This window comes from Vidua chalybeata, chromosome 3 (genome assembly GCF_026979565.1).
Source record: "Vidua chalybeata isolate OUT-0048 chromosome 3, bVidCha1 merged haplotype, whole genome shotgun sequence".
Classification (NCBI taxonomy): Eukaryota; Metazoa; Chordata; class Aves; order Passeriformes; family Viduidae; genus Vidua; species Vidua chalybeata.
In genome coordinates, this window is record NC_071532.1 from 95,018,999 (window position 1) to 95,037,805 (window position 18,807).

An 18,807-nucleotide genomic window follows, 5' to 3' on the forward strand; every position below is an offset into this window, starting at 1 on the left:
CAATAGGGGGAAATTTCCGTACTTGTAGAACTTCATAGACAGCCCATTCTTTTCATCATGAAGTAATACAATCCAGAGTTCACATTCTGTTTTGGACTTATCTTTCCCTGATTTCCTTCTGGTAGGTTTTATATATACTTTTACTTTTCAAGTTCTTCCAAAATAGCTTCATTTTACATAAAATCTTTAGCTCCTTGTAATGACTCTCCATGTCTTAAACCCATTCTTAAAATGTAATATCATACTTAAACCTTGTATTTTGCAAATAGAACCCCTAATTATGATAGTTTTATTTTACTTAACTTGCATGTGGACTGTAGAACACAGTTCTTTGTTCCATGCTCTTTAACAACAAATAAAAAACAAATATAAATCTATCTCCAATGTGCTATACAGTTATCACAACACTCCTGGAAAGACCATAATCTCATACATCAGGAAATTGAAGAAAGAGATCAAGAAGTTAAACCCAAGGCCACAGAAGGAGCAAATGTCAGAGGAGGGATTTGAATTCCTGCCAGATAGGCCTGTGCTGAGACCACTAGAACAGCAAGCCCACAGCTACATACATACACAACTCTAAGCAACTCATCAAGTCAAGTACTTTGGGATGTGTAAAAGTATTAGATAAGCGAATAGATAATGTAAATGAAATATAAATTATGTAAATATAACAATATTCAAGGACTGCAAAAAATGTAGATGATTAATAGACCATAATGGCTTTTTAGACACTTTCAACTAGAGGAACTTTAACTACTCGACATTGTTAGAACTCCACCAAAGTCAGTGAAGGTATTGTAATTTAGAGCAGCTGAGGATCTAGACACTTGCATCCTACAGCGTCAAGCAAATGCTGCTCTCTGTTCACATCTACATCAGATCCTTAAGAGCCTTTATGGTCTAATGACTCAGAAAAGATGCTGTGTACTACTCTTAATGATTTCAAAACTTGCATAAAATTGCACTTGCACAATTTCCCATTGCTTTTAATGGAAGACATTTGAGTAAACTTTTCACAACTTTATGCAAAACACTGGTTTTGTTCTGTAAATCCTCTTCTGATATTGGGGAGAAATATTGCAGTTTTACTAAACTCTTCAACCTTTTTTTACTCCTTGCCACAATGGAAGTATTTCCTGAGTGAAGGTTGTCAAAGGGCTTTAAAAGGTTTCAAAATGCAAAAATTTCAAACGAAAACCTGTGTAGGAAGCTTAAAGTGGCAGGGAGAAAATAGTTGTCTCTTAATGGTTGTTTCAGTGATCTTTGAAACCAAGAGGCAGTTCTCACTGCAAACCTGTGTTCCCAAAGAATTGTCCACCTAACTATATCATGCATCTCCATAGGTATGTCTTCCAGCAGTATTTGGAAGATAACATCTGACTGGAGAACAAATGATATAAGTGACTGTCTTACTTCAAACTTCTTCTCTCAACAATTAACAGAATTTTTCCCACAGGTTTGTTGGTTTGGTTTGGTTTTTTTGTTGCTGTGGTTTTTTTTGTTGTTTTTTTTTTTTTTGTTCAGGTTTCTTTGGGGTTTTATTTGGGTTTTTTTTTTTTTTTTTGGTGGGTTGTTTTTTTGTTGTTGTTGTTGTTGGTTTGGTTTGGTTTGGTTTGGTTTTTTTTTTAATAAGGGAATATTTTTTTTCTTTTTATACTAAGAAGTTGAAGAATGATCCACTCCACAAAGCTTCAGGGTCCAAACTCCCACAGTATTTAGTCCCTGGTTGAGCCTTGGACCTATTACCAATTTAGCCTGCAGCCCCCAAGAAATAGGATGATTCAAAGAAGCTATAGAATTTACTAAAATAGGATATCCACACATTTCTCACTGTCAGAAATAATATAGGCTTTTTGGAGCCAGCATGCCTATATGCAAAAATGTTTTCCCAGCCATATATAGACTGGAAAGGCTAGACAATACCAGAATTTAAAAATTGTTCAAAAATTACTTTTTGTTTGCCATGTTTTCTGTGTTTTTAGAGTCATATACTCACAGGGAAATGCAACCATAATAGGTCATATGTGAACAACATTTAGCACAACATCCACATGGCTATGCAGTAATACACTAACTAAATAAAGCTGTCTTCCCCAAATGCCCAAAGTTACTACAGCATACACCGGACTATATATTTGTGGTTAGAACAAGCAAAACTTCACTAAAATACATTGCAGCAGTGCTTGACATAAGTAATTTACATGCTTTTCTAAAAGACTGATCATTACTTTTGTTTAAGACTTGTGAAAAATGACCAAAACTTTCTTGGATCAAGATGCTGTCTGCCTACATGAATGTCACAGGCAGATTACTTTTTCCAAACAGGGATTTATAAAAAAAGAGAAAAATGCCCACTATCTCAGTTGTAGAAAGCAAACCGAATATTTTTACAACAAATATAAGATAAACCTAGTCCCTGTTTAGCATCTCCCAAGAAATACCACATCCTCAACTTCCACTAAAGTCAATGGGAATCAGAGGTGTTCAATGAATCTCAGGAGGTATTGAACACTTAATACAACATGGCCCTACATGTACAGATGTAAACACATTAAAGAGGGGTGTCATAATATAAACACACCATCACCATGATAATCCTGGAAATTAAAGGCATTCTAAAGGTAACCTTTAGTCTGTTGGGATTTTTTTTGTTTGGTTTGGTTTTATTGGGGTTTTTTCTGTTTCTCTTCTATTGAATTATGGTCAAGGCAGCACCTTAACTGTTTCCACAATGGAATGAAACCAGTGAAGTGGAATGCACATAAGAAAGAAATTGCTATTGATCTCAGCCCAGGCCACACCATGCCTTGCATAGCAAATGTTTTCCATTACCTTACTATCTTAAGATAATTAATGCGCAGTCACTGTCCTTATCTTATGTTATCGGTCATTTTGATACTGTTCAATTTCTATCAGGCAATTCTACATTTTAGACAGGAGAGGCTTCATCAATAACTGTCATTTGATGATAATTTTATAAGTCATGATGCCACCTACCCAATCCAATCTGTAATATATGCACTTCATAGCTGATTGACTATCTGCTACATAACCTCCCCCTTCAATATAGTTTGCAACATAATTCTCTTTTTTAATTATTACTACAAAATATATTAAAACATTGAGAAAAATCTTTGCCTCTTTCAACATGATCTCGTTTTGTTTCCCTGAGAAGTTGCTTTTTTAATTTAGCCAATGATATACTATACATGTTTCTAACACTGCAGAATTAATTTTTTCATTTTATAATCATAGCATGATGTGATGTTACAATCATGTCATACTACAATTTTAATAAAGTTCCCATTATGTGGAATTAATAACTTCATTTCAGAAATCTATGCAAAAATGTAACATAGCTCACACTTTCTCATGACATAACATACGGTATATAGAAATATTACCTTTACCATAATATGGCTTTTTGACATGGCCGTCACTTGGTTTAGGCTTCCTGTCATCTCCAGAAAGGTGTCTTGGAGACTGCTCCTCAAATGATCTCATATTATCCCTCCTTCCAGCTTCCACTGCCATTTTTTCTCTCATGGCTTTTGCTCTCTCTGTTTCCAAAGCAATTGCTTTCTCAAGCAGGGTTAAGTTACCTTTTGTCATATCAAACACTTCTTCAGACCTATCTGAAGTAATAGAGGTGGTATCATCGTCTCTTTCATGACAACCATCCTCCTTGGCACAGCTAGAAAAAGTCCTAGATCTGGGGCTCAACTGTTCTTCAAGCCTCATTAGGTTCATCATATCAGAGTAATTCCGGTCTGGTGTTCTTCCTTGGAAGTCATCTTCTTGCCTGACATGCTGACGAGTGTTCATGTTTTGCTGTTGATTTCTTTCCTGTGGGTTTGTCTCACTGAGTTTCCTAGCCAGATCAAAACACTGGTTCCTTAAGCACTCCAAACTGCTGAGACACACCTCTTCATCACTCTCCTCCACTATTTTTTCTGTAAGTCCATTGTTCACAGGCTTCCCTAGCATTACAAAGTTCATATTCCTATTGTCTTGCTGTGAAGTATTGTCTGCATAATTTCTGTCATTAATATTTTCTGAAAGCACTACACCATGTCCTTGTGCTAATAATTTAAGGGAGTCCACTGTTTCCCTAACAACATCACTGTCTAAATCTAAACTCAGCTCACTTTTTCGACCAATATTTTCATTTTTGTCACTATCATCTTCCAGACTATTGGATGTATTGCTGTTCATTTCTGATTCTGTCCTGGCTCTGTATGCTGCATCCTCTGCAATTTTGCCAAGATTTAACAATGACTTGGCCACCAGTTCATCGTAATTATCATACTCATCATTATTGTTATCGTCTTTTTCTGTGTCTTGCATTATTCGAGTATTGTGACAATTCATTTGATGGTCTTCTGCATAAAAAACAGAAACAAAGAAAGAAACAAAGAAAGAAAGAAAAAGGAAAAGAAAAGAAAAAAGTGGCTACAATTGGAACTGTTGTTGCAATCGCACGGACAGAAAACAAACTGCATGTCAAATATCGTTAATCATACAGCAATTTTAGAACACTATGGCTGACCCATTTGAACTGAATTCTCTATAGTCCATAGGGCTATTTTTGTTTATTTGCTATTCACATGAATTTCTTTCACAGAACTGATAAGAAAAAGGCAATCAAAATGCTAATTACTACTACTGCTAAATATTATGGCATACTTATGTTTCTCCTTTCACTTCTATATTCACAGTTTTATGGGATTTATTACAATCACATTATTCAGATGACATAATTGCCTATGTTTCCAACTTTTCTCACTCCTGTATTTCCTGTAAATATGGTAGATGGCAAAGGAGTGAGTACTACTGGATTTATTCTCTTACTGATGAATGCCATTCACCAAAAGAGAAAGAGTATACTCCAAGAAGAAAAAGTCACATTTTTAACACCATACACACCATTAACACTAGTTGACCAATAGCTATACAAAAAGATTAAAATGGCATTTTACTTAGTAGATCCATCAGTAAAATCAAAATCTCTCAGTTCAACTGTGGAGAAGTTAAGAATTTTAAAAGCGTTTTTATATGAAAGGAGGATAGAAGGAATTATATGCACAATATAATTTTAAGTAAATATGCTAGCCCAAATTTTATAGCCATATATGTATGATAGGGCTATTATTTACTCTTCTGTGTACTGTAACAGAATGGTGCAGAGTTACCACATTTTACTCAGCTTTTTTTCTACTAACTGTTGAATAAAATAGGGAGAGCTTAGTAAGATGGAGCACTGAGGAGGAGATTCACCTCACCTAACTTCAGACATGAGCAAGGCAGACACCTACTCCTACATCTACATCCATGGTTCCATCCTTAGTCAGTAAGAGAAGCAGACACTTTATGGACACAGCCCACCTGATCTGGTTAAGATACCTTCTTGAGAATAAAACTGATAAGCACTAGAAGTGCCTGTTTCTCTTCATTGACAACAAAGGGACTCAGACTTGATGCCCACTTTAAAGATACCCATATTCAGTCAGATGAATATCATTCAGAAAGTATCTTCTGGTATCTCATGTTCACTCAGTTACGTCATTATTAGACCCAGTCTTAAAACACACATTCATAATTATGGAGTAATGAACACTGCATAACTTATATTTTGATAACTGGCTACCCAAGCTGTATTTCAATGTTTTCCAGCACTGGACAAGAAAGTTTGAGATCTGTCATTACAGTGACATGCTAGGTCAGTTTTTCAGCTGGTGCAAACTGAAAGAAACCAGTAGAGCTAGGATAATTAACACCTGCTCAAGAGCTAATCCATCAACTTCTGATAGCATCTTTTCAACTTAGATGCATTTTCAACACTAGTACACCTAAGCACATAGCAATTTCTGAAGTGTGGCTCATATTTTAGGTTAAACAAATCAAAGTGGGAAATTTCAGGTAGTAGGTGGCTTGTGCACTAACATTTTGATAATAGGAAATAGTGTTTGATAAAAATAGTTTTTATGTCAGTATTCAAGATAATAAATCAAGAGTTGTAAATACAAAGCTAAACAGCACAATAATTAATATTTCAGCCAAAAGATAGTATTTCTTCTACACAGTGGTTAGGGATCCTGGGATGATAGTAGGCTGTAGTTAAGCAGCAGAACTAGTTCATGACTAGGCTATGTCTAGAAAAAAAAAATGCTCTAATGGTAAAATATTATATCTTACATACTATCTGCTTAAATACAGGGGAAAGATAATTAATAAGGAAGATTGTATGGTATTTCTACATCACAAGGTATTCCAAGCCAGTAGTGGGTTATCTCTTTATCATAAAAGATGTTTTTACTTTAGTTGCTATGTTTTTCCAAGATCATCATATTTCACATTTCTGTTTCAGTGCCACAAAAATTAAGGGTATCAGAATATCAGATTTTCAGTGTACAAGTGAGGATTGCCACTTACACTTCCTATTTTAAAAATGTCCATCTTGAATAACTGAATAGAAGAAAGCAACAGAGGATTAGTGGATATCACAGATAGTCTGTGCTATTTGAAAAGCAAATACACTAATAATTTTCTGAAGTAAAATGTACAAACAAGTCTGAAATTAATTTAAACATTAAGGATAAAACCTGGTGCCAAGGAGATTGTTCCATAGAAATTGAAGCTTTTGTGGAGCGCTTCTTGTAACTACACTGACAGACAATCAGATGCAGCAAAGGAACATCAAAGTAATTAAAGAAGCAATAAGCTATAGCTCCAAAATTGCCAGTGCCTTCAAGTTTAGGATGAGGTATCAACAAACACTGGTGAAATCAGTCCAAATCTAGCTGATATTGAAATATACAGTAGAAAAAGAAAAAAAAATTTCTCAAGTCATCCTGAGAACTCCTCAGGTATGACTGACTATTGAAGGCCAATTTTTGAAACGTCAAAAGTTTCAGGGATTTTTTCTTAAAAGGGGGAGATGTGTTTGTAAATGATCACCAAGGGCAGGAATATGTTATAACTTGCCTCCACAAGTGAAAAGTCAAAATATGAATCATGTATCGTATGACAGAAGACATCTAAATTCCTTTTGAGTAGGTAAGCTGGGTGAAAGCTGTAACTACAGTATTTTTTTATTCTGTTTGTTTGGCTATATCCTTTTCAGGTCTCCCATCCATTCAGTCATAAAATGAAGAAGGAAAAGTTAGTGGAAGAGAAGAAAGTGTAAAGCACTAATCCCAGATGACAGAGGCAGGAAAGCAAAATATTTGAATAAGTTTCATTTCTCATATTTTAATTTTTGGCCTTTTTTTGCATCTCCTTTCTTTAACAACTACTTTATTCATGTCTCTAATCTCCATGCAGCAGTTAATTTTAATGAGGAAGATATTTATGTATGCCATCGCCTCAATAACACTTGGATACTAAGCTTGCTCTGGTGAGGCACCTGTATCATCTGTTTATCAAAATGAAATTTTAGATACTGAATCTGTTTGTGTATTAGTTAAGGGTCTTCTAGGAAGTACGGTTCACTAGCCACTCTATGTGAACTATATGCCTTTTCTTTGATTCAGGTTTGTAAAGTTTAATCTTGCTTTCATTTCATATTTCTGTGATTCCTTAGATTTGATCTTTAACTCAGTAATTACCTTTACAGTGTGCTGTTTAATGGCTGTCTGTTAAATGACTGCAAAACCTGGAGAGGTAAAAGATTTACTCTACCCCTTGCATAAGTTTTGGAACCAGTGATGCAAATTGAAGGGTTTTATTCTGTGAAGAGACTGAGTTTTTCTCACAAAGACACAAGCTAGCTAGTTTAGGTGCAGAATGCACAAAGTTATAATATATCCTATTTATGTTAACTTTAGGGTTGCACAGACAAAGAATACACAATGCAGTTTAAAAAGAATATCAGATTATTCTAGCCATCTTCCACAAAATATCATGACAATTTAGATATTCTAGATTGTATAATTTGGTCTTTTTAACTCCCAGCATATATAACAAATGGCAGGAAGAAATCATAGTGGAGTAGTGTAGAACAGCTATTAAGAGCTGGAAGCCTTTAGCCATTTCGACAGAAGTGCACTTGTACTGCACTAAAAAAAGTGAATAGCTTGATTTCTTATTGCACCTTTCATCCAAGGATCTCAAAGCACTTTACAAACATTATTTTTAAAAGCCTCACAACACCCCTGTGAGGTAGGTATTTTAACCCCATTTTACAGATGGGAAATTGAGACACAGAGAACTTCAGTGACTCTTTCCATGTCATACCAGGAGTTATGGGAGAATAAGAATTATAGCCTCTACATCCTCGACTGTTTCCTCCTTTTGTTCCTATCACATCCAATTTTAAACAATATTTTTTTCAGAAGAAATGGCTTACTGGTTTTAGTGTAGGGAGTCATGCAAAACACCACCTTCCTTTGAAAAGGAAAATACACAGCATTTAGATTGAGAGATTCTGCAGAGAGAGGCAATGATACTTCAGAAATAGCAGCTATATTCCTACCAAAGGACAAACTTCAGAAAAAAGACTTTCCAGATCTGTGGTCCGTGTATCAAATTACTCACTTTTTTTCCAAGTATGGGAAAACATGATGGCTAAGAAGCTAAACCTATACGTGGTCACACAGGCTTCCTGCCCAGATGGATGGTTTCATTATCCAGGAAGCATTTCCTGATTTAAAACACTTCACTGCTCTTGCCACTGCTACTTGTCAATTCCTAAGTGCTCAGCGCATGACACTACTGCATCACCGTTCTTCTCCCTTTAAGCTGTAATGCAAAGTATATGTACACATCTCCACACTACAGTCTCTGACAGCTGGCCTATGAGAAACATTTAGCAAGACAATGTTGGCACAAACGAATTCCAAATCTTAGAAAATTACAGCATAATATGGGGAGGGGGATTGTTTGTAAATTGCCGTCTTGAGGAGTATCTTGTGAGTAAGGAAACTGAAGAGGTGGAAAACTCAGGGAGCTCTCAACTTCTCCACTCCACATGGAAAAAACAGAGGTGTAGCTCTCCGAGGACCTAAGCAAGGTCTCCAAAAATCTAAACACTCCTACTGACATGGGATCTGGATTAGAGCCCAAGCATTTGATTATGCATATTTCAGGGATGCACTGAACTCTGAAGTTGACCATGTGCATGAAGAATCCTTTCTTCACCTTTGCAAAATTTCCTAATGCTCTTTTATGCTGGAAGTGCTATAGGTAAAGACCCAAGGAATTTGGTTGTTATAACAACTGGTTCCTTTAGGGACCTTATATACTTAGTGGAAGTCAAAAGAAAAAGTTAACTGTTCACTTAGTTAATTGATTCTCTCTAGCTGTTCCATTATATTCCATTTTTTTATTTTTCCACTTCTCCCCCTCAGTCTGCTACAACTACTTACCATAGTTATAATACTGGGACTTATTGTTTAGACTCTCTTACAATTATAGTATTCAATTAATAACCAATGTTCAAAGTAAAATAAATGGTGAGTAGAAGTCCTTAAGCGTGGCAAGAAATCCTGAGCTGAAGAATGTTACAGTAGGAGTCAGTATTATAAATTAATAGTGAGGACTACAGTGCATCAAGCCCATACAGATCTTTAAATATGCATAATTTGCCACCTTATGTATCTTTTAATTCCTTTTTCTTCTGTTATGTTTTGATCTTTTCATTTATTAGAGGTTCATTTATTATAGGTACTTTTTATCTGTTTTTGCTTGATGAAAATTTAAGTACTACCTTCTTTTTTTCTTTTTTTTTTTTTTTTCTACTTTTCCCTAAGGACCAAAAGTGATCCTCACAGATCTGAATTTCTTTCCGTTTGTGGAGTGATTACTAACACATAAAGACTAACACATTAAGATAATACTTTTTAATTCATCTTCTTGCCATTTGAACACATTTTTAAAAGAATATTACTAAATTATTTTGGTATAAAAGCGTTTTGAAGATTTAGTTTTCTGTACAAATCAGTGTATTCTTGTCTAAAGGCAGGTGTTTTATATAACCAATGCCCTGAAACACTCTTTTGGTTTGACATTCGTATGACCTATTATTATGCCTCTGCTTGTGTCACGCCTGCATGAATAGCAAGCATCCTGATCTACAAATGTTCACATGAAGTACTGGTAGAATATGGATGTTCTTACTTGGTTTATTCCTATTAATATAAAGACAGAGAGCACTAGGTAAAACACAGCAACGTACTTCTAAAATTTTCTGTCATTTGTTATTCATCCAAGTTTCCCCAATCCAAATCCCTATGAGCTACCTGTATCAGTAGAGTTTTGGAAAAGGATCTAAGGATATCTGACAGGTCTTCTGACAAAATTATGACTGAGGTAATTTTCCTTCAAGTGCCAGACTGCAAGAGCTTCTTAAAGGTTATCTAGGTTCTGACTCAAGCCAGTATGTTTAAGATTTTGTCATTTCACCACAAGATACTGTTTGCCTTTCTTTTATCATAAGAGATTGTTACATGCTATTGACAGTGCACTGCTGCCACGGAATCATGCAGTAGCTGAGGCTGAAAGGGAACTCGGGAGGCTATGTGGTCCAACACCTGCTCAAAAAAAGTGCCAGCTTAGAGCAATTATCAGGGCCTTGTTCTGTCAGATCAGGTTTAAAAGTCTTCCAGCATAGAAATACCACAACATCTCTGGGAAAACTATTCCAGTGTTTGACTTTTGTCATCGTGAGAAATTCATTCTTATTTCTAAATGGATTTATTTTTTGTTACAACTTCTGTCTTGTCTCTTGTGCTACACACTAACACCTTCTGTCCACTCTCTGTACAAGTAGTTGAAGCCTAAGTTCTCCCCTTAGCTTTTTCTTCCTCAAGTGAACAAACTGGGATTTTTTTAGTGTTTCTGCACATCATGTGGTCCAGCTCTTTAATCATCCTGGTTGTTCATCACTGGACTCCAATATTTCAAGACCTTCTTGTGTTGACGAGCCCAAAACTGGACCTATTACTCCACATACAAAAGAGTAAGTGCTGCATAAAATGTAATAATGATTTCTTTTCCTTTTGATTTCTGTTTCTCAAGTCTTTTCATCCTGACAGCCAAACATTATTTCCAAAAGTCAAAAGGCCGTTAATTTTCTGGGAATTATCTTGTTTTCCTCCACCACAGAGACAGCAGACAATACTTTTTGGTTACCTACAGGCATACCTTTAAGTAGGAAAGGTCCTTGATTGGTATGAAGCCTGCTTTTTTGGTTTGCAGTATCTACAATATTTGGTATGAAGGCATATATTTAGGTTTGAGAAGGAACTTGCTGAGATTATCTGTGAACAGAACTGGATATGCTGGGTTTGCAAGGGCAGGACAATTTAGCCAGTCACTCCCACCTGGTCCACACTTTGTGAATCAGGTTCAGGTAGCCCTTAATTGTTTTAACTTGACTTCTGTCTGGGCAGATAATGAGATGGCTTTAGCTGATGACTGGCATTCATTTCACCCTATTTTTTCTCCCCAGGAAGTCGATATGAGGGAGGCAAGATATTTTATCTCACAGCCTTATAATGATTCAATGGAGTTTGGCAGTTTCTTGCCTTCTCTCAGGGTTCCACAGCTCAGCAGGGCACCAGGCAATGAGGAAGCCAAAGCTATTCTCCAGATACTGGGATACAGCAGGAAGACAGCAGGGGAGCACAGGACCAGCTGCACTGATGGCAGAACACCCACTCAGAGAGCTCTTGGTACGGAGCTTCTCATGGGGCTATTCCTAAGACTGCTCCAGAAACAGTGACCTGTGCCTACATCCCTCCCCATATTCATTGCTTTACAAAGGATGCAGCCTGAAGAACACATTTTAAGTTCATAAAGCAATATTTTCTTTCTCACTGAGACGAGAAGTTGGAATCCTTAGTATAGGGATATATAATCTCTTTTTACTGTTTTTTTCTTCCATATCAGATCTCTGGCTCAGTGTCAGGCCATACTGAACATGGCTCCATATGAACTACACATCTAGATTCCATTTACAGCTAATGGACAAAAGCAAGCATCCGGGGAGGGATGTGATTTTTCATCCTAACCTAGGTATCTATAGTAGATTGGCTGAATTATCCCCCAGAAGGGACTATTTATCTTGATTCATTATCAATTAAACTGATGGGGTGAATCCTATCCTTATTGCTTTTTTACTCAAAATTTTCAAGTTGATCCTTGCTGAATTTCAGTGGTATCTTTAGTATGACACAGTAGGAACTGCTGAGTGGAAGGAATGGGGAGCTACCCAAAAGGAACTATCTTTTAGTTGTGGATAGACAAAGATATATCAGGAAAGGCTGGTGTGGATGAGATACTACTAATGCTTTGGATGGGATATATGCATGATTTGCATTATTGTTTGGTCTCCATTATAAGTTTAATTACTTTTTTATAGTTGTGTTTGATTAGCAAAAAAAGCATTTGTGCTTTGATAAGCTGACCTGACTGGTTGAAGGGACAGAGGCACATATCACTACCATTCTAGAGGATGAGAGAACTGCTGAATATGGTATCACTGAAATTTCTTCTTCATGTCTCTTTTTATGCCCTTAATGAGTTCAGTGCCAAGGAATCTGGAAGGACAAAGACATCTACACACACAAGTGCCAGACTTTACTTCATCTGAAATGTAAAGCTTTTAGTTAGGATGTTTGTTCCTTTATTTTTATCCTTTCATCTAGCTTTTTAATCTACATTTGTCTCATTCCCTATGTTCTCATGACAGAGAAGGTTGAGTAATAATCCATAGTATAAGAAGAAAGTAAGTACAAAGGATTCTTTACCTCTTTGGTTATAGACCTCTATTATTAATATTCTCTTCTGTCCCTATTAATTAGGGACAGAACAGTAAATGGAGAAGTGGAATGTGATTATTCATGCTGCTATACTCTTAGGGAGGCTCTGGCATGATTTTGACTTCAACGACTTAGCAGTTTTCCACCAGTGTCCAGATGAAGTGAAGAGGTCCTGGTTAGGGACCATTCCCAAGGAGTTTGAATGTGGTGAACATATTTCTGAAGGTAAAAGATTAGCTGTATATGCACTCAAATCATGCAACAGTTGAACTCAGCAATAAATGAGTGGACTGTGGTCTGTTTTATTCACTAGCATGGATGTAGTCATTGATTGATGTGACTGAAGGGACAAAGGCAGGAAAACCCATAAGCTGGGATCAATGGAAAACATATTTCAGAAGGAACAAGTATATGGCAAAGGTAAACCATTTACTATGGGTTTGCATGGCAAGGTTTTGGTAGCAGGTTGGGCTACAACTTCCAGCAACTGCCCCCATGTTCAGGAGAGCCAATGCCAGGCAGCTCCACAGTGGACCCACTGCTGGCAAAGGCCGAGCCCATCAGTGACGGTAGGAACATCTCTGTGATAACATATTTAAGAAGGAAAAAGAGAAGTTATTGGGCAGAAGTAACTGCAGACAGGGAAGAGTTGAGTGAGAATATGTGAGAGGAACAGGAAGGGCAGGAGGTGCTCCAGGCGCTGAAGCTGAGATTCCCCTGCAGCCGGCAGTGCAGACCATGATGAGGCAGCTATGCCCCTGCAGCCCATGGAGGTCCATGGTGGAGCAGAGATCCACCTGCAGCCTGTGGAGAAGCCCACATCTCAGCAAGTGGATGCATGAAGGAGGCTATGACCCTGTGGGAAGGTTGCACTGAACAGGCTCCGGTCAGGATCTGTGACCCCATGGAGAGAGGAACCCATGCTGGAGCAAGTTTGCTGGCAGGACTGGTGACCCCATGGAGGGCTCACACTGGAGGAGTCTGCTCCTGAAGGGCTGCACCCTGTAGACAGGGACCCATGCTGGAGCAGTGTGAAGAACTGAAGCCCATGGGAAAGACTCAAACTGAAATTCATGGAGGACTGTCTCCCATGGGAGGGACCCCACACTGGAACAGGGGAAGGACTCCTTTCCCTGAGAGGGAAGCAGTAGGAGAAACAACCTGTAACCCTCATTCCCTTTCTCCCTGCACCACTGGAGAGAGCAGGTAGACCCTGTAAAAGAGGCTTTATTTTGCTTCTCATTATCCTATTCTGATTTTCATTGGTAAATTCAAATAATTTCCCCAAGTTGAATCTGCTCTGCCTTTGATGGCAACTGATGAGTTATCTCTCCCTGACTTTATCTCAGCTCAGGAGGGAAATTATAAGAGTGGCTTTGGTGGACACCTGGCATCTAGCCAGGATCAACCCTGCCCAACCAAGCTACTGCAGTCAGCCAAATACACATATACAGTGGACCTCAAAAAAGAGAAAATGGTGACTCAATGGCTCTTAGCGAGCTGCAAAGAGTCTTTAGTGCCTTCTGTATATTTGCCATCTCTGTGTACAGATAGCCCATGTGACTGGAAGTGTGTAACAATGAGAGTAGAGTACCAGACACCTGTTAAATGCAGGAAATGTACACTATAGTACCAGATATAGCTCAACTTTTATCTCACTATGGCATCTGAAAAGATATTTCCAGTGAGGCTCTTCCAAGTACCTGTCCACCTAAAGACCTCACATTGCTCCCATTTTAGAATTTGAGTGATTTCACACTGCTATTCAGATCTGCACTGGAATATCTGTCCTGATGATGAAAGCTTATATCTCTTAAAAGGAGAGTATTTGCTGGACAAATGTAACAGCCTACATATATACATACATTTCTATACATTTCCAACTAACTATGTACCTACCAGCTATGATGGCAGTGGCTTTGTTGCCAGTCTCACAGTGCCTAAATTGAGTACAGCAGCACAGCCTCAGTGCATGACATCTGGGCTGAAAAGAACTATCCTCGCAGAAACAACAAGCAACAACAACAAAAAAAAAACCAAAACAAAACAAAAAAAAAAAAAAACACAACAGCCAGTTTTCCAAAAGACATGCATGTAGGTATAGAGACAATCTTACACCATACGAAACTAAACCCTGAGTCTGAGTCTGGATCCTTCAGCTTAGAAGTTATTTTGCTGGAGTTCTCTGGTTAAAGTAATGTATGTGAGATAAAGTCAATACCTTTACTTCTGCCTGAAATTATTTATGTTGGATTTTTTTTTTTCACTTTGACATATTGCTCTCTTATAATTGCCTTTTGTGAGACTATTTTTAGGTTCTAGTCTCATTAACTTTCTGTGCACTAAAGCATCTGAGCCAATGGAATTAACCAATCCAACATGAACCTTTCCTCTCTGTTCCTTCGTATCTGGTGCTGTATTAGGTTTTATGACTTAAAATTAATTTATTAAATGGAACTGCATCAAATCCATTCCTAAAACTCAGATAAACTGTGTATATTATTTCTACACTGCCTATCTTCTCAATGATGTGCAATTTGCAGATTTCAAGCAAAACACTTACTTGCCAGAGGAGAGTAATTCTTTCTTTAATAAATACAGTGCTATTAATTTTACTTATGCATTTTTAAACAGTTAGTAATTTTGGCTCATTGCTGTTTGTATCTTACAGAGACATCAAGTGTAGTTTAAAAATCCTTGTTTACAGTATTATAAAAAGTCTGAGAGAGTCCACACATATTGGATGGGGTTCTAAAAGTGCTCTGAGTGTGTCTAGTTCTGATTCTACTAACGACAATGATAAAGAATTCTATCATTAAGAAAAAAAAAAAACAGCAAGCTACTTCACATTATGAACTATAGGAAAATGCTCACATATAACTAAGGAGGAGAAAATATAACAGAAAAAACTGTGCTGCATTGTCTGTGGGTGTAGGTATTTTGTTTAGCCCTGATCTTCAGTCTTAAAGCCTTTTAACTGTTAATTTAAAGATTCCACAAAACACAGATTCTTTACTGCAGCTTTCACATCTGTCATTTCCTGCTGTCCATAAAGAAATCCTAACAGCATATTTCATTTGCTCTCTGCAGCATTCCTATGCTGACCTCCTAAGTGTTTCTTTACATCTTTCTGTATTTTTCTTTCCTGCATAAGCCCTGTCATCCCTTTTACGTTTGAAACTTATTGTTTCCATTTCTGTGTCTGAAGACCCTCCCGCTGCTGAATCAAAATTTTTCTTAAACTCATACCATATCTTTAATGGGGATTTCAACATAAATCACTTAAAAAAATCTTACAAATAGCAGCAGTAATTTCTAAAACACTTTCAGATTAGACTTCTCATGTGGCATGTTGTATAGAAAAGAACAGTCATATTTCTATTTTTCTTGGTGATACAACTACATCTATACTCATCTGTGCCTTAAACCTGGGAGACATCTTAACACTGAACAATTGTTCAAAGCTCTCCTTTGATGTGTACAGCTCGAGCCTCACAAAGCTCTCCACCTATCTCCTATTTAAGCACCAGAAGATTCTAGAGACTGGGTCTTTTCATATGTAAGTTTCCAGACAAACCTAATCCAATAGGTATGCTCTAATGCATACCTGAAAGAAAAAGGCTTCCATGAAGTGTTGCTTTGATTGGCTTGCCTAATTTGTAGACAAGAAAAGAACAGCCTGTTTCCTTCTTCATTTCCCCTGCTCACCCCCACCTGCCCATCACCCAGGTTAAACACATTGTTTAGTGGGTCACTCACTAAAGAAACAGAAGAGTAAAAGCTCTCATGGTTTATATAGATTCCATACCATATTTCCCAAAACCATTTGCTAGTCACCACAATAAAAGCTAGACTGGATTCAAGCTCCATTAGGAAGCTGAAAACACAAGAGCAGAGTAAGACCCATACTTTTTTTTAATGTTATTTGGTCATGCAAAAATACAATGTGTTTATTGTAGATATTATACAAGGACACTTGCCTTGAAAAGAGAAATGCAGTCTCTTCCCTGTGCCCAGGACTGATTTTGTAGCCTAATATTAAGAAGTCAAGCCATGAGATGGTTACAGGGTCCTTGGAGCAAAGACACGTCTCAGCACGGCCTGCTTCCTCAGGAGAATGACCCCCTTGGCCCATGGCAGTTCTTGAATGCTTTTTCTAGGGTGTGATAGAGCTCCACCAGCATGTGTAAGAGCATTCCCTGTGCAAAGCAGTCACTGGTCTAGTCTCCAACCTCCTGTGTTAGGAAAGATGGACATGTGGCATTGAACTCCTATATCACTTGTTACTCTTAGCTCAGGCACCTGCATTACAGATAGGGGCAGAATTTTCATTCCATTCTATTGTGAAACATTTATCTCACTCCACAATTGTAACAGGATCCTTGGCTTCTAATCCTAGGACTCCAGTTTCTATTCATCTAAAAGTTGTCCTTTTTGGCCGTATTTCCAGGGAACGATATTCATAGACTGTGCTCACTAGATTAATAAACAAACACTACTATAAACTTTAGTATACTTTTTGTAAGTCCAAATTCAGCCCTATTCCTAACAATCATTCCTAATAATGATCTGCTATTCTCTATTTCCACTATTACTTTTTAAAATATATTTTTCTCTTAATGATCTGAGGGCAAAGTTTTATTCAACACATTGCAGTAGAAGAAGAAACAATTTTTGACTTTCCACTGAATGCCAGCCTTAAAGTTGAACAGTGTTTTAATTATTGCAGATGACAGAATGACAATATTCTGTAAATCTTCAGCCCAGTTTTTTACAGGGTGTCCAATAAATTGCTTAGCAGATGTATCTTGTTTATACAGAACTTCTATAATAAGTGGAGGCAGTTGGTGAAACAATAGATGTGATACAATAGAAGTCAGAAGAAAAGCAGTTGCACAGCTTGCCCTAAAGTATATATGAATAGTAAGGAATCTCACCACATATGCTTTGTAATGACAGAACCCTAGTCTGACAAGGGCCTGAGCAGTTTTGCAAACACCCCTGTGTTAGGTGACTGGAAGTGTTCATGACACACAGACCTTGCCCTTGTTCTGTCAGTAATCCATGTCTGTGGAGCACAAGGAAGAAAATGCTTGCTTGATTTGTCTGTTTTTGTAATTTTAAGTTCAGTTCTCCTGTGGCATTCCTTTAGTGTCACAGCAATACTACTACTTACCCTTCCTATTTAATACTATAGCTTGCAAAATTAAGCTTTTGGGATGACAGAACTATCAGATTATGAGTTCACCTAATAAACCCTGACTAAGTCTTGAGTTGCCAATCCTGTTAACTTTCTCTGACAGAGCCACGACAAATTTTTGCTATAGCAATAATATTTACTGCCTACAGCATATAATATATGACACACTCTCCATGTGGTGGTATGGATACTTGAAATGCTTCATGTTAGTGACAATTTTCAGTACTTTCTGCATGAAGCCTTGATGTAACCACATAATTCTGAGGATTTCAACAACAGTGATCAAACCCAGCCTCCTTTAGGTGGTTTCTTTCCTGCCATAAGTTGTTTTGGGATTTTTTTTTTGTATTCTGCTAAATGACTTGGCCTTCCTTGCTGTCCAGCTCAGTAAGTGTAGCTCCCAAAATCTGCTCCCAAGGAAAAAAATTTGAAGAATACATTAATTTACAGAAGGGCAGGTATTTCTTATGGTAAAAAGACTATGTCATATGTGATATAAGTGACAAAAGAAAAAAAAATTCAATTGTTTTGAGAAATTTAAAATAAGGAGGAAATGCTTCCATAACACAAAAGTCTTCAAAATTACATATACATGTTCATTACACATCAATGGTTTTGTTTCAAAAGAATTCTTTTTTAGGTTTATATATTCCAGTTAAAAAAATTTCTGTGATTTCAGGCATTTTATAGGACTGCAAATTTGATTAGTGAGAATGGACATGGATCTGAAGAAATTATCAAGCCAGTCTGTAATTTTATTTCATTTTATTATCTCCTGGAGGAGCTCTAATAGGGCAAAATTAACTCCCACAGTTACCAAATAAAGTTCTCTGCTTTTCAGGG

At 37.2% G+C, this 18,807-nt stretch overlaps 1 protein-coding gene across 1 annotated transcript in view; it reads right to left on the minus strand.

Moving 5' to 3' along the window:
* MYT1L (myelin transcription factor 1 like) overlaps positions 1-18,807 on the minus strand; it is a 220,988-nt gene that overhangs the window by 79,457 nt on the left and 122,724 nt on the right. Inside the window, exon 6 of the mRNA XM_053938244.1 lies at positions 3,408-4,385. Within this exon, the coding sequence (XP_053794219.1) occupies positions 3,408-4,385 (978 nt within the window). The remainder of the gene's footprint in view (positions 1-3,407; positions 4,386-18,807) is intronic.